The sequence below is a fragment of the Amia ocellicauda genome, chromosome 3 (assembly GCF_036373705.1).
Source record: "Amia ocellicauda isolate fAmiCal2 chromosome 3, fAmiCal2.hap1, whole genome shotgun sequence".
In the NCBI taxonomy this organism is placed as follows: domain Eukaryota; kingdom Metazoa; phylum Chordata; class Actinopteri; order Amiiformes; family Amiidae; genus Amia; species Amia ocellicauda.
In genome coordinates, this window is record NC_089852.1 from 41,476,251 (window position 1) to 41,493,883 (window position 17,633).

The window sequence follows — 17,633 nt, forward strand, 5'->3', positions numbered from 1 at the left end:
TTTAGAATAATCTTCTGCAGGACTTCAACAGTGCATTTGAGGTCTGGTAGGTAGCTTAGGTTCAAACAGTATATCGGTTCAAATAACAGAACACAAGCCATCAAAATGATCCCCAAACCACTGAGGACCTCCACACCTTCAATCAGGACAGCGATGTCCTCTGGGTCATCTCCAGGCTCCTTACCCTCCTTCTGTATGACATACACTCCCATCACAATTTGCTCCATGGAAGTGTTGGACTAGAGGTCTGTGTTCTGTGGAGTAAAATATGACAATAAATACATTTAAATACAGAGTCTAGACAAAGTGTGGCATGAGACTGGAGGCAAGACAAAGTTAAATATGCTGATTGCTGATCCTAAAATTGTCAATTGTAAAACAAACATTTACAAATTTTATGAAAAGTACAAATTAAGTAGTACAGTTGGAGCTGTACAGAAGTAATACAGATGCATGTCACACCCTAGTGGGTGCTTAGGGGCGACTACGCTACCCGACCACGCCACCTCCTTTGTTGTACGAGGGAGGAACTTGTCTACCCACTCCAATGCTCTCCCCAGGCAGGCTTGATGGGACCCCAAGACACTCCCACACAGGCAGGTAAGGTATAACCATTTATTTAATAAAGCTCCAGACAGGGCATGAAGACTGTCCTGGATAATTGTACAGAATTATAGAAAGTAAAACCGCCTTTATTTAGAAGGGCAATAAAATGCTAAAAACCCTACCCAACCGAAAAATAAGAAAAGAAAAAGAAACTAATAAAATCCTGTAAAACTACGGTTTCTATATCTCAAACAGACACCAATGACTTTTCCCTTCTTCCGTCCACAGGCATGATCAGTACTTGGAGCACACTGGTAAGTGGAATTTGCTTCTTTTGGTTTCTCTTCCCCACAGCCTGGCAGCGCCCCGTTGGCCAAACAGACACCAGCAGGCTGGGAAAATAAACACAAATAAGAGGAACGAAACCTCAGGTAGGACGAAAGCAAATCACCGTTCAATGTTAAGCTCTCGCCATAACTTGAAGAGCTAATCCAAAGCAATACTTCTCTTTCTCCAGTACAACAGATAATCCCAGAGGGAAGGAATAACCCAGAGATCTATGCCTCTTCGCCGTAGCACAGATCAAGTTCAAAATAAAGACCAGTCCCAAAACGTGCAATTCCATGTGGCTTTTGATTTCCGCATTTAAAGTTTCTTCAATCCTGCTCAGTGCTCTTTCACTTACAACAACCCTTCCGTGTACACAGTCAATCAGAAACCCCCCCGACTTAGCGGCTCAAAGCTCACGCTGTCCATGCTTTGCCACCAAGTCCCTGGGGTGTATCACCGCCATTTCAGGGTCCAGGATCAGGGTTTGTAATCCACCAAGGAAAATAAAGAGTTCATCTATTGCCACAATAGTCTCCACAGGTCCCCGCTCCAGCCCAGGCTTTACTTCTCCTCCCTCTGTACCACTACTGGTCACATCACCGGCTGTGTCAGTCTGTATCCCTACTGAATGATCCCTCCCAGCTTAAATACTGGGGCAGAGAACCAGGGTGCAGGTGGAGGTGATCAGGAGAGAATGTGCAGGTGAGTCCAGGTGGGAATGTAGCCAGCGGCTTGCACTGGGCAGGACAAACAATAAAGCAATTAAAAAACCCAATTAACCAATTATACAAAGAAAGTGATACAACCAAAATAAGGAAGCAAAAAAAACATACTTCATAAGTGAAAATAACCGTGATCAAAATAAAGTGCACAACACAATATAAAAGTGAAAAAAACCAAATACAATAATAAACCAATCAGTGAATAAATTGCCCATCATGCACCGCCCGTGACACATACATTACAAAAACAGTACAAAGTGAAATCTAAGGTTGGGCAACCCAGTGAGCACTGAAAGCATTCACTGGAGAACGAGGGAAGGAAGTAGCACCTAGTGTATGTAACTCACCATATATTCCTTCACAAGTTTCTCATGGTCTTCGTTCAGGTAGTTGCACAAGGACTTGAGGACGCATGCTCATCTTGTATGTATTGTGTCATCCTGAGGAAACCATTCTGACAATATTCAGCATTTTAGGCAGCAATTTGAAAAAAGAACTCTGCAGTCTTGATAGCAAACTGCAATTTTTGCAAAAGTTTTGAGCATGGTTATTGTGTGGCAGACAATACTTAATACAAACATATTTTTTAGGTCTCTGGAGCCCAAAAGGCAAGTATATGCGAATTAAGTCCTTATCGATCTGAGAAACATTAACAACGCACTTGTCACTCCCCCTATCAGAACATTACAACAATATACAACACACGAAGGATGAACAGTGAAATACTAGCTGTTGATCACTATATTATATCAATATCAGTAAGGAGAGAAACAACTGGTCACCACCATATTTGATTTGTCATGATCTTCCTGTTCTTGTGTGTGCGCACACTCTGGGGGCATACATAAAACCCAAGCACATACAGGACTTGTACCTCTTTCTCAGTGAACAGAGCTGGCAATCTGGTTTGGAAGTCTGATACCAAGGGCTGTCCTTGAAGAACTTCTTGCCTTCTGTATGAGAAAGTATTCTCCATTTTCATTGTCTCTATATGGTCACTGGATCTCTTCTTAATGTCTGAAAGCAGTGCAATTCTCTCCTTGATTAATGAGCTTCATAGACATGGGTGTTGAGTCCACTCCACGTGTTGAATATGCATGGACAATTTACATATATGCACAGATAATGTTGTCCTCTTCCCTAATGATGATGTAGTTTATAATGCTTAAGTAATTTGTACCTACTACCCTCTCTGGCGACACAATATGATTTCCATGACTGACCAATGAAGACCAAATACCAAGGAAAATATCCTACTGATGGGCTAATGTGATGATACAGAGGCAGACAAAGCACATGCAATTACTTTAGACACTGATTTTATCTTGCATCTTGTTATTATTTCACCTGCAAGATACAGTGCACATTAGCTTAAAATGAATAAGTAAAGCAATTTCAGTTTGCTTGGCAAGGGCATGCATCTTCATCAAGATAAGACGTACTGCACCACAGCTTTCATAGCATCATCGTTTCCTATAATATTGTGTACACTGATTTAGTTACACTGCTGGTTCAGTGGCAGGAGTTTTTACATGGAGCACAAAAATAAAATTTTCATCTACAATCTTTTTCTGCATCCGGTGGACATGGAGCATGCGCAATAGCTAATCATAGCTAACCAAGTCATTGTTTTGAGGGACCTCATTCTCATTGTATTGACATGAATGAGTCATGTACAGCAAACAAGAATGAATCATTTAATGAACATAAACATGACAAAATAATTGAATGCAAACATATTTCTAGTTTGTGAATCAAACACAAGCCCTAGTTGATTTCTTTGAGTGTACTTTACCCCAGAAAACACAAATATTGGATGTTTGACTGGGGCGGGGGGGGAGAACAGTAGCAGAAAGAAACAACAGTTTTCACTACTGCATGGATGTCCTAACTATCAGTCAGTGATTACGGTGGCCCTTTTTTCCTATACCTGGTAAATCCCACCTGCTCTTTCACTGACGGAGAGACTCATTCACAGGCAGCCCAGTGATTTCAGAGCCCTGGACTAAAGGTAATTATGTTGGATTATTGCCCAAACGGATTGTTTTCAGTGCTGTCCTGTTTTTAAGGCTGTGCCAGAAGCTGGGTTTGAACAATGGGAAGCTCCTCTCTTCAAAGCAATGGGAGACGGTAAGCAGTGGGATCACACCTTCAGCGTAATGAAAAACCACTTTCCCTCATCATAATCCGCAAACCCCCTAATCTCCTCCACTGGCGTTTTCCACCCCAGACAGACCGCATTTTCACCCTAGGCTTCCTATCTGCCATCCTTCAGCCTCAGAATTGACGAATCTTGACTTTGAATAAAGATAGTTTTGGTGGTCTTTGGCACCTAAGCCATAACCCATCAAAAAGGCTAACAATCAAAAATGTGTCAGTAACAGTGATTATAGCACAAAAGTTGTGCATTTAAAAGCCAGTCAACGCAAATGTAAAATAAAATAAAAACTAAAACAATGGTCCAATTCATGTTGAATGGATGTGCCTGACAAATCAGATTAAAGTGAATTGTATTTGACTTAACTTAAATTAGTTCTAAGAAACATGAGTCTTATTCAGTGCGAAACAATGGATAGTATTTGAGTCTTGTGAAGGAAACTCAAAAATGTCGCTGAGCAACTGTCATCAATGTATTCAGCCCTTAAGGAGTTCATCCTTCCAAAGGCAAAATCAATGAATGGATCACACCTGAGAAAGAAAGGGGAGGAAAGAGTTATTAGTGTCCTTGCGTGTTTGTGTTATTGTATGGAAATAGTAGTTTTATAATTTACTAGCTTCCTTTTCTTATCTCTCTGCTATATTTTTGGGTAGGGGTTTTAGTGTTTTAAGTGCTCAGGGATTTAAGGCAGTTTTAGCTAGGTTTTATTTATAATTCATTTTTACATTTGCTTCTGTACAATTTGTGATATCCTGCCCTGACTGGAATTTAATTGAATAAACTTTGTTGTTCCTTTTACCTGTGTTGGGGATTGTCTTGGTCCTGTCGAGCCAGCCCGGGGGGAGAGAGTGGGAGTACGAGTTCCTCTCTTATCAAACAGAGGAGGTGGCATGGTCTTGTATTGTGTCGCCCCTATTTACCCACTAGGCGGTGACAATAGCACTTCAATCCAGACATGGAGGGAGTGTACAGATAAGTGCTACACTGCTTTCTGGAGCAAACACCTGATGAACCAAAAAACAAACCAAAAAAGAATTGCAGATGCCAGCTTTTATCATTGATTGTGTACCTGGCAGGGGCATGATGTCCAATAATACTTGGAGGGTGATGTCACACATCTGATCTGCAAGACGAGGAGAAATAATTCAGGGATTCCTTATACGAGACATCGATCCAACACGCCTTTTTCTTGCTTGATAGTCTAAACCATCTTCAGTGCAGTGGGTCATATACAACTAATACTGCAGACAACTTCTCGTAGGAGACAATGTTGCAGGCCTATTAAAAAAAGCCCATGTGTGATTTTGACAGCGTAATTGTATTGTGTGTGTATATGTGTCACCATTTACATTTTCAATAGGTTACAAATCCATCATGTTGTATGGTATAATGTCAAATACATTTTTAAAACAATTTTTAAAAAGCAGACACCACCTGCTATGTATGATGTAAAATCACTGTTTCGTCCAGAAGAAAAGCCATACAGGAGTGAGCAATTGTTAGAAATGAATAATAATAATAATGAATACTGTTGAATACTCATTAACAACATACATACGTAGCAAAAGGGATTAACCCTTTAGTTGTCTATTAGCACACATACTCTGCATGTTCTCAGATGCATACCAATGACAAGAAGTTGAATACGACTTTTATGAGTTCTAGATTGATGCAAGGCTATTTATACTACAAATCCAGTTCAAACATTGTCTTTGTAATGTATCCACATGCGCCGCTGGAGGGAGACATTGACCCATCTCTTATCAAACTTTTTTTTTTTTTTTTTTTTAATTCAATCTTCTCTATTAAAACAGTCACTACTTCAGCTGGGCATCCACACCTGCTGGGTTGCAACTATGCACCGACGTCATGTGCTGACAGATTGTGCCAACCATTTCCTTCAGTCAATACGTGAATAAACTGAGATGCCCCATGCTCATTCTTACCCAACAACTTCAGTGGACAAGACCTCAATCTGTTTTTTTTTTTTTTTTTTTTTTTTTGGTCCATGAATGAATATGAATGAAAGAATGAAAATACAAACAAGAAATACAAAGATATTAAAAACATGGACATGATTACCAAGTGCTCTGTGCTGTATATTTTAGAATGAGTTGTGACTTAAAACAGGCAAACAAACACGGTCGATCTTCAATTGCAGGGAAATCCTGAGGGATCTGTCCCACAGAAAGTGGGAATTCCCCTTTTCCCGGAGACTATAACCGTTCAGAGCAACGTCTCGCTTTCAGGACAGTGCACAGCAAGCACGCCTAGAGATACATACTTTTGAAAAGATCTATTGCATGCAATCTTAGCTCTAGAAATTGTATTAAAATATGCTGATGCATGTTGGTCATTGCACTTGAGCTTACCATTTTAGATGATTTGTTACTGTTTCCAAGCATGGGCAACAGTTTGTGAATGTCGCACCCGTGAATCAGGAGTGATGCTGAGGTCCGGTGATGATACCTGGACTGGTCATGAGTGGGAAAGCGCATCTAGCTGATCTCGATTCCCTCTCTCTGTGGGCCACAGAAAAAAATCAGCAGATACACTTTAACTCACCCCTGCCGGAGAACAGGTATGTGATAAAAAAAGAAGAAGGAAAAAAAGTGAATCTTGTGTTGTGCTGGATTTGTGCTTCACTCCACAACTTTTCAATGTTATTATGTGCTAAACTTCTTCTACGCTATAAAATATTCAGTTTCTTCCAAATTAGACTTTTTACATTGTTTTCTTAATGTTATATATATTTGTTGTTCAAGACAGGTATGTATAATGTATTTATACTAAAGCTAATACAATAAAATAATTAAACATTTGGAGATAATACACGTTGCTTTACAGTAATCATATGCAAGCTTACACTAACTGATTACACCAAAAAAAATACAATGTAAACTTTAATATCCATCTTGATAGGTTTAGTAATTGCAACACCATATCGATGCTATTGGTGTTTAAGATTATTTTAAGAGTTTAAGAGTTTTTCCCAGTAACATTATTCTGAATAAAATGCTTCATTCAGATGTAAATACAAACAAACAACAACAACAAAACTGACATAGGTCCTTTTACTTGCCTGCTACAGGATGACACAAATAACCAGACATCAGCATTGTTTTCAACCTGTACATTCTTCCTTCTGCTATTGAGTTTCACAGGAAGCAGATATGCCATCTGTTTTCTGTGATAAAATGCAATGTCACTTTCATTCTACCAACAAAGAAAAAAACAGGCAAGATAATAACTTCACATATACAATTCAAAAGAAGGTAAAGAAATTAAGTGGAAATTCATGACCTTTTAAATGTCCACAAAAATGTCAGACAGTTTTAGTCATTCTTATCTTCAAAGCCTCATTACTGTAAATGCAAAAGCTCACATATACCATTTGATTGCTCAATATCAAGTTAATATGTTTCGGTGTAACAAATCCTCTTCAAGCCTTGTCATGTCAATTGTCTTCTGAGCGCAAATCAAGCGTTAGGTAGGGATCCTGACATTCTGTGGCAGTTCAAGTCTTCTTGCAAGCTGCAGCTTAGTATGAATCTGCTGATACATGAGGTGGATACATGCTTTTTTTTTATTTATGTGGTAAAGATGGACCATAAAAGTGAAGGAAAGTTACATAAAAAGACAGAAAACACGCCAAAGAATGTCAGATCAAGATAAAGTGATACAATACACAGCATTATATGTTAAAGCTTTCTGGTGGTGGCTCCAAGTACAAAGCTGAGCTGTTACTGAGTACATTTCTATCAACATTTTGTTTTGTTTCGGGACTTTTGCCCATTTAGTTAGGTAAAGGTAATCACATGGGCTCTAAAACAAGGACAGCACAGACAACTTTGATGAACCCCTGCTATTCCACTGACTCAGAAAACCTAGGAAAAAATAAGAAGGAGACAGTCTTCTTAATGACAGGAACCAGGAGGAGGTTAGAGTTTTTCACAAAAATATGACTGGAGTTTCACACCGTTTATGTTAAACATTACGTGTACGGCAGCAATATCCTGGTTACGCACAGTTAGCTGGAAGTAAGAAACATAAAGCATTAGGACCCTGTGACTACGCATTCTTTCAAATAAGTAGGAGAATGTGGACTTCCCAATCCCTAATAAGGAACTGCCCCCAAAAAAAGGCAAACGAAAACAGTCCTGCAGGATATTCCCACAGGATGTATTAGTTGCCGTCTATAGCTCAATGGTGCAGGGGCAGAGCCAGCTGTACTACATTCAGGGAGGATGTGTGAGCATCACAGCCACAAAATGAGCAACGCTGTCTGGAGAGGGAAGTAATATTTACAAGAAGGTAACTTGGATTTTTTCAGTCACTTCAGTTTTGTCCATTTGCTTGCTTTATACAGAGTTTTTGAACAATGACAGACTTGGCCACAAAAAACGTGGAGCCACAGAAGGAAAAGGCAAGAAGTGGCAGTCAGTGTGGGGAGCAGTTGAGGAGCCAGGAATTAGAAAAACAGAGAGAGAGAGAGAGAGAGAGAGAGAGAGAGAGAGAGAGGGAGGGAGGAAGCTTCAGAGAGTGGGTTACAGTAGTTAGGAGCTCCACTATGAACACATGCCAGCCTTGTAAATATGTATTTTTGCTGTAAGAAAAAGAAAATATGATTCAAAGGCTTATGTACAACCTAAATACCCCATAAGCAATCAAATATCAAACTTACATTTTTATTGAAGACATCCAGGAAAAAGAAAAATTACTTTGATTGGGGGAAAGATGCTCTTGTTAGTTTTGCTTCTTCGACTTGTGGTTTATTTCCTGGATAACATTTTCTCTTTTCTCTTAGTCTGGTTGCTAAGTAGAGCTCAGAGTGTTTGTTTGATTGGTTATATTGGCATCATATACAGTTGATATGGAAGCAGTTACCTACATTCTTCTCCAGGACAGCACTCAGTTATCTCTACAGTTATGGAGCAACATCAAGCTTACATATCGATTATATTGTGATAAAGCTGGTTTATAATTGATGGCCGTAGGACTAACACTGGTTGATCAATGCAAAGTGTTTCTAATGGAGTAGTTAGGTATGAAAATAGTTAGACACTGCTCTATTGATAATGTATTTATTGATATCAGCAATCCATTTGATAATATTGAAAACAAAAAACACCATTAATGTGGAATTTGTAACGTCATTTATGTAGTGTAGTACTTTTGAAGATATGACGTGTACTAACCTTTACACAGATATATTATTTTAGCATGTCTGATCTGTAGGTGTTTCCTGTACGTTCTTTTAGCAGAACCATATGGGTGAAAACAGAATAGGTGCTTTTTGAAATTAAACCAGTCTACACCTGGAGATGGCATATATATATATATATATATATATATATATATATATATATATATATATATATATATATATATATATATATATATATATATATATATGTGTGTCTTTCTTCTCCAGTTGCAGTGCATGGTATAAGGGTTAACAGATTTCAAGATGACTTTAGTACTAAAAATAAAGGTCCCATGTCTATCCTATCTATGAATAGACTGTAACCCCACGTATGGTTTATGACAACTACCTTACTAAAAACAATGTGAAGAAGCCAATTTGCAATTAAAATCATTTCAGTAACACATTGGGACGTGATAAACAAGCTGATAACCCAGTAATTTCTTTGATGTAATGTGTTTTTATTTTTTACGATATCAAATATCAAGTATGCCGATTCAAATCCAATGAGGATGTTGCACTGAAATTGTCTCAGATCGTCTGTTTGAGGTGATCAGTGTAGAGAGAAACACAGAACAAGAGAAGCACACAACAATACTGTGATTGAGTGGAATAATGAAACAGTCATAGGTCAGACTGACAGGGCCGTCTGTGTGACATTCTGTATTTATGTGACTGTGTCAGAAGCTCATCCCCATCAGAGTTATTACACACCCATTCAAGCAGCACCGCATCCCACAGAGCGCCTGACAAAACCCAGGATGCCGTCCAGTCCTTCTAGTCGGTGCCTTTTGCGCTCATGTGTTTTTGCTTTGTCTTTTCTCCGGATTTTCAGCATCATGGCATCATACCTCTGGGTCTTCCTGGCTGTCGTGAATGAAGTGACAGCAACGTTTCGTCCCCGGCAGCTTTCTCCTTGCCAAGTGGTAAGTGAATTGAATCCCAGGGTCTGTGGTTGACCAGTTTACCTACTCTACATTTCTGTGGCTAGTTTCAGCTGGAGGACTATAGAATTGTGGCACTGACAGACAGATGTATTCAAACAGGCAGGAGATTTGAAAACAGTGTGTAAACGCATGAGACGGTGAGAGGAAGTCAGCGACTTGTTACCTTTGATTCTGTACTAAATAAGCGAGTCCCGGGAGAATAGAGAAGTGCTAGGTCACAGTATCAGTGCCGAATTGCTGTGTTATCTGTGAGCAATGCTAATGCTGTGATGAGACGACAGTTTCACATGGGTGTGTGACTTTTTTGGGATTTTTAAACCCAAAGTAATACTAAACAGTACCGAGCCGCTCAGCAGCAAAGAAAATGTGGCATTAAAAGGTTTCAGAATGACATGATCTTACCAAATGAAAACCAAAAATATCATAGTTCTTGAAGGTGACATTTAAATGGAATCTATTATAATTATTATTTGTAGTAGTAGTTTTTTAATGTACCATTTTAAAATATGGAATACTTTACTTCAGGTGTGAAAGCATATGTCAGCCCTTGAACCGCCTTGGGGGATATTATTTTTCTTCCTGAAGTACACTGTCTAATAATAAGAAAAGTACTGCTGAAGTTTAAACAGTTATTTTACAGGCATTATTTTTGTTGGCATACTTTCCAACTGGAATCCGACACACATGCACGTCCTTAAGAGATGCCAACTTAGTGACATCAGCTTACAGCTTAAATAAATAATATTTAATCATATTTCTGGTGTCAATTCTAACATTACATAGCATGATTCCTACAAAATGACACCCATTTTATGTGGTTAGAGACCTGGGGATGCATGACTTCATCTTGAACCATTTGGTTTATAGAAACACATCAGCTGACATAAACAATGAGATTGTTTTGTGCATTTTGTACAAATTGACATTTCACATTAGACATTTGGCTGGCAAGGTGCCAATGGATAATACAATATATTGCAACATACACTTAGACATGAATACTCTGAAAGCAGCATTATATAACAAACAGATTGTTGTTCACCCCGATGATGTTGTCCAGCACACTTACTTACCATCAGCCCTCTAAGCTGGTAGTTTGCCTGAATCAGAGTCCTGGTGATAAATGTAAGTTGGCTGCTAACCTACCTTTCAATGCCATATTAGGATGAACCAACTGGTCTAAAGGCAAAAGGACTGAATTAAGTGCTAAGCCCTGAGCTGCACTCAAGAAAGGAATTTTCCTACATCCAGGTCTTTATCAGAAACTGCTGTTGTAGGGTGTCCTATATTAGTCAAGACGAAGACCGCCTGAGATCTCGTAAATGCAATTCTTTGAGGTATTGGCTTTATTTTATAGATTGCTATCACACAATACATAAGCAGGGACTACAGTTTGAGTGTATGAGGTACATAAGGTTTCACTAGGATTTTATGTTTAAAAAAGTGTGACTACATTGTGATTTACATTTTTCATATTTCAACAATTTCAGTGTATATTTATGTAAGAGAGAGAGAGGTCTTCATTTTGACAGAATGCCAAAGTGGAAATCTAGTCAAGATGCTGTTAGTAGAGACCTGGATTCCTTTCACATTTGAAACATGACACGACAATTGATATGAACATTCCTAGGCACTGAAATTTCATAGCATGTTATTTGTATAGCTATGTATGGTCAATTAAATCAAGGCCATGTTTTGGCATGTGAAGTTGAAGTCTTTTATGTATTCAGCATTGAGCATGATATTAATCATGAATCTGATTCATTGCTTATTTTGTGACTGAAGTTTTCTTTGAATTGGGATTCTATAAGAGGGCACTGATGTTTTGTGTTGAGTTAAAAAAGAAAATGAAAAACTGACTGTGTCTACCCACAATATTCAGGAATGTTGTCGATTTACTTCCAAAACCTCAAGCTTATACCATGAGGCTATAAATCTCCCCTAATGTTTTGCTTTTTTGATTTTATGGACTTCATTTATTATTAAACTCACACCAGGCAGTATGGATTCAATTAATGTACACAGAGTTAATTGAATATTTGCTAAAACTGTTTTGGATACAAAACGTGTTGTGAACCACATTAAATGAATATGTTTCTAAAGTATGTGAGCAATTAACTCATAAAACCACAAGGGGGATAATATGAGTGGATTTATGAGGTGGAAACACCCCACAGTACATCCCTTGAGGGTAATCTAACCAGTTACACAAATAAAAGGCCTAAATAAGTAATCCTGAATTCCTTTTCAACATATTTTGTTCAGTCAATTATAATTGTCTGTCACAAAATTGTCCAATCTTGTAATCAAAACCATAAAACCTCTAAATATAATTAGTATCAAACTTTAAGGATTAGTATCTTAACCTTGCCATTCTGGGATGTGTGTGGTATCATTACTATTGTTGTCTTAAGACCTGAAAAGTCTGCCTTTAATCCTGAAACAGTGCCAACTGTGGAAGCCATACAAATATGTAAGTGTTCTGTAATCTACAGTGCACACAGACAGGTCACAGATTGGGTAACGGGGCCTGGCAAAAATCAGTTGACATAAGCATAGCAATATATTGTCCTTGTCCAGACCTGGCAGTCAAGTGAAGAGAATATACTTTTGTTTCAAACACCTGTTGTCAATGTGTTTAGTTTTCCTTGTAGATAATCTAAAGGTTCAAACTGATCAGGCCGCTTAATGCTTGTAGATAAAGATCTTGTTTTTTATTCCATAACATGATGTTCTACAACTTAAGAACTTGTATTGTTCCCATCGATCTCTACTTTAGCCAAAACACAAATCTGCACCTCTTTCAGACAGCTGGTTAAAACACATCAGTATATATCTGTGTATCTATAGTTTGTTCTTATGATTTTATGCATGAATTCAAATGGTTTTAAGATATAGAGGAGAAAGTTAAAATACAAAAGGTAACATTTGTAAATATCATTCCTTATTAACACTGTTTGGTTTGCAGGTCAAATCAGATGTCTTCTGCAGCAGTATGAACCTGAAAACAATTCCTATGGAGCTGCCTCCTCATATCAGCAAGCTGGACTTGTCTCACAACCTCCTTCAGAATGTGACACAGGAACTTTCCACTTTCTACAACTCCATCCGTCACCTGAATCTCCACTCCAACAGGATCGAATTCATACAGCCTGGCCTGTTCAAAGACATGCGCAATCTTGAAGTGCTTGACCTGTCCAGCAACAATTTAGATATCTTTGCATTGTCTCAATCTGAGATTGGTTCCATATCTACTGTTACAAATCTAGACCTTTCAGGCAATGGTTTGTATACTGATATGCCCTTCTACTTTTTGCAAAATGCACCAGCACTCCAAAACCTATCACTGGAGGGAAACAGCTTGACCAAAATAGACAACAACACCTTTGCTGGATCACTGGCACTGAGGAGCATTGATCTGCACAATAATGCCATCATGGATATTGAGGAAGGGACATTTGAATCTTTGAAAGACCTGTCTGAGCTCAATCTGTCGAAGAATTCTATTACCTGCATCATCGATTTTAACCTGTCTCAGCTGACACTGCTCAACCTCAGTCAGAACAGCATCGAGTCATTTCAAACCACACCATCTGACCTGGAGTATGAGCTCTTATATCTTGATCTAAGGCAAAATAAGATATACTACTTCCCTGTCCTCCCTAGGAAGAATAAGTTAATGCATCTGGATGTGTCCAGAAACTTAATGCAAAGTGTTTTCGATGCATCCTTTGCAGGTGACCTTGAGTACAGCAGTTTCAGGGACAATACTTGGACTTTAAACAGGACTCTTTCAGTTGATAAAAACACCTTTAACAGCTTACCGAAGCTTATGTATTTAGATATGAGCTACAATGAAATCAGGAGTATCCCAGCGTCCTTCTTCAGCAGCATGGGGTCCCTTGAGTATCTCAATCTGAGCAACAACTGTCTCCAAGATTTCTCCTTAGATAATGACAGCCCTTTAAACTCACTGGAGACCCTTGATCTGAACTTCAATGCCCTGTTGAATTTGTCCTTTGGAGAAAACACATTAAGGTCTTTAAAGAGGCTCTACCTGAAAGGAAATGCTCTCCATGTCTTAGCACCCAACACCTTCCTCAGACTTCCCAGCATTGAAGTCCTAGATCTTCAGCAGAACAACATCAGCATCTGCAGCCGGTCCCACAGGAAATCTCAACAGGGACACAGGGCACAGGAAACAGGCTGTGTGACCTTCTCATCCATGCCAACACTACGTTACTTATACCTTGCCAGCAATGGCCTGGTGTCGTTACCCCAGTACTCTTTTTATGGCAGCCCTCTTCTGGTGCTAGATCTATCTGACAACCCAGGCTTGGAAATCCACAAGAAAGCCTTTTCTGGCTTGGAATCATCCTTGACTTATGTGTCCCTCAGGGGAAATGACCTTCAAACACTAAACATTGACCTTTCACCGCTGACTAGAGTTAAAAACATGGATCTGTCTGCAAATCGGTTAAAAGGGCTGCCTCCTCTGGGCAAGGAGTCATCCATTGAATTCCTGAACCTACAGAGCAACAGCCTGCTCACCCTGGAGTACAGCACAGTGCTTGCGCTGGAGAGATCACTGAAGACCCTGTACCTGGGTGGGAACCCCCTCATCTGCTGTAGCAGTCCAAGGTTACTCCATCTGATCCAACAGTCTACTGTTAACATACCAGACAGAGACATAGTGACATGTCGGTACTCGCAAAACCTGGAGTATAAGGAAGTAAACATTTCGAGTGTATTGCAGGAACACTGTCAGGAGAAGGAAGGCAACAGTGCTTTCATCATCACCATAATCATCACAGCTCTGGTATTAATTGCAGTTCTTATCTTTCTGTCCAAATACTGCCATCAGCGAAGACACAGGTTCAGTGGAAGCTTTAAGGCTTAAAAGACGAAGGCGAGTCTCAAGCTACTCTTTGTCATTTACCACAGGGAAATTGCACTAACAAAAGTGCCAGACGCCCCAACAATGTAATAGGCTGCTTGTGGTTGGCATACCTAAATACTCTTACACACAATTCTGAGACTAAGAGGACAAAGTGTAACAGTGTGCAGTATTTGTGTGATCCACCCCTCAGAAACATTTTGAAGTCAGCTGCTTTGCAACAGATCACGGATTTCAAAGGTGTCTTTGCAGTTTCAGGATAATTTACATAGTGATGAAACAGTTTTAATGCGCACTTTAGCAACTGTAAATACTTGCGAGTAAGACTTTATTATTATTATTGTTGTTATACAGAATGTACTCCTTGGAAATTCCTTAAAATATCACCGTTACTAATTACCAAACATTTCCAAATCGTTACAGGATGATCTCATAACCTTTACAAGAATATTTAATAGTTAGTAAATTGATGAACTTGTATATTTGTATTTCTGTTGTAAAACCAACCAAACAAACAAGTTTTTATCATCCCCTTTCAAATGTTATGTCTGAGGCCAAATGTAAAAGCAGATTGACACTTTCTGACATATTCTTCAATAAGGCAAGTGCTGAGAAGACCTCTTGATTGGTGCAAAAACATAATTTTCCCAAATGGCTTGTTATTTGTTTTCACAGCAGTTTGATTTTTACAGGACGTTTGCAGTAATTAGTATTATAATTATGTGAGCTTCAGTCTGGTTTTGTTTTAGAACCAGGAAATGTAATTTGCAGAAATTGCTGTGAGCAGGATATAGGATGGTTTGGGGAATGTTTCTGTCAGGACACCTGCGAAGAAATGGGGATTGTTTGCACAGCTTGTAAAGGCCCTCATCTTCCTTTCCTGTTATTGGTAGGCCCTTGGTATATAACGTATGAAAGCACAAAAGTGCAATTTAGAACACTCAATCTGAGAATTCAGTGAAAGCCATTTGGTTTTCCTGAAACTGACACACATCAGCACTTCACATGCAAAAAGGTTTGGAACAGAGCTGTCGGTGTGAAGATTAAAATGTTTCTGCTGCTCCAAAGACCACAAGAGTGATTTTAAACAGGCAGATAATAACATAAGTGATATTCTGGTGCATTATTGTTGCTTACTCTTTAAATGCCAATTCATGATCAATTTCTCTTCAGGCATAATAAGTTGGGATGTGACAGACATTTGCACTTAATATTTAGTTGCAATTCAGGTAAATGTCATTCATCATTTTGCATCAGTCAGCCGACAGATGTTTACAATCATTCAAGGTGATTTCAGATTAAATTAATCAGTAACACGTATATGTGTCTGTAATTTAAGTGTAATTATATGTGAATCTATACAGAAGGTATATTACAATGATTAATCTTTTTCCCCTTATTCCTTATGAATTGATCATGAATAGCAATGTGTATCAAACGTCTGTACTGTGAGTCACAATGTGTGTTTGGAAAGGTTGCTGCATCAAATATCAATCAGAAGGATGAAATGCATCATGAAACTGAATATATAACCCATTCTAAAATATTTTTTAATGGACATATTTTGGTAGGAAGATTTCTCTTTACTTAAAGTATTTTTAGTGTACTGTCAGAACTGGGGATTTTTAAATCACCAAAATGCCATTTCAAAAGACAGGGACTTTCTCTTGTAGAAGTATTGAACTATTTATTATTAAAGGGTAGATTACACATCTGGAATTATCTTCCACATGATTAAAAACAAAGAAGCAAACAAAGAAAAAAAATGGAATTGACAAACATAATTGTGCTGCATTCTCTGAAATTGAATTGTTCTTCTATCCTTCAGTGAATGACTGAAACAGGCATTTAAGAAAGAGTCTGGAAAGTAAAACAAAGGAAGTTGTTAACAGGAAAGAAAATGAAAGGCCCACAATAACATGATCAATGATTTTATTTCTACAGTGTGTAATCAAAGTTTTTTAACAACCAATACATATACAGTACTTGTAAAAAAATGATTGCTGGCCAGAATATTTTTCATATCCATTAATCTGAATAAAGCAGACCTCCTTGTGAATCATTTATTTTCCCCAGTACCATTATTGTTGGTCACAATCATTCATGTCCTTAAAATAGTTTAGTTTCCTCTGAAAATATTTGCTAATCAGAAACTGTTTTATTTATATGAAGGAGGTATTAACATTAAACATACTTTTGTGTCGAATGTATAGAAGTACATTTCAGATTAAATATATTTATAAGTTTTGTATGTCAAAAGTAAATTATCTGTCAACCTAGATAGTCTTTTCAATTTTATTTTGTTATTTATTATTATTATTATTATTATTATTATTATTATTATTATTATTATTATTATTATTATTTTCTAATAATAATAAAATGTGTTTTTTATTCATATTTTTTTGTAATTAAAAACATCCAACTCTCATCCTCAGTGTGTTTTCCTATAATTTGTCTAAAACCAGTTAAACCAATGAAAAAGTATATAAATGTGTCTTAATTCTGTAACCGGTGTTGCAGTTTAATTAGAAGTGGCTTATAAAAAAGGGCAGATATAAAAATATCCTGCAGCTCTGACAGTTGCCAGGAAACATTTCTGTGGCGGTGCGATATTTTCATGGCTTTTAAGTAGTGTCTGTCATCACTGGACACTGACAGAGCATCATACAGGGAAGAGTATCCCGCATCATCGAAGAGGTGGCCTCTATTTTTATAACAAAACAAACAAACAAACACAAAAACATACACTGGGTTGGCAGGAGTTCAACAATACCCAACAAACTCCAGAAAACAGGATGCACGCTGACAGGAAAGAACTTGGGAC

The 17,633-nt window shown here is 38.1% G+C and overlaps 1 protein-coding gene and 1 long non-coding RNA gene across 2 annotated transcripts; both read left to right on the forward strand.

Moving 5' to 3' along the window:
- The first annotated feature begins 424 nt into the window (after nucleotides 1-424).
- On the forward strand, nucleotides 425-1,150 carry LOC136746769 (uncharacterized). The gene is made up of 3 exons (XR_010816422.1): nucleotides 425-600; nucleotides 835-860; nucleotides 1,064-1,150. It is a non-coding gene; the product is annotated as an uncharacterized LOC136746769 (long non-coding RNA).
- Nucleotides 1,151-7,942: 6,792 nt separating this feature from the next.
- lrrc32 (leucine rich repeat containing 32) lies at nucleotides 7,943-17,137 on the forward strand. Its single transcript, XM_066699517.1, has 3 exons — nucleotides 7,943-8,070; nucleotides 9,798-9,888; nucleotides 12,878-17,137. The coding sequence occupies exons 2-3, from the start codon at nucleotides 9,802-9,804 to the stop codon at nucleotides 14,807-14,809; spliced, it is 2,019 nt and encodes a 672-aa protein (XP_066555614.1). The 5' UTR covers nucleotides 7,943-8,070; nucleotides 9,798-9,801; the 3' UTR covers nucleotides 14,810-17,137.
- The last annotated feature ends 496 nt before the right edge of the window (nucleotides 17,138-17,633 follow it).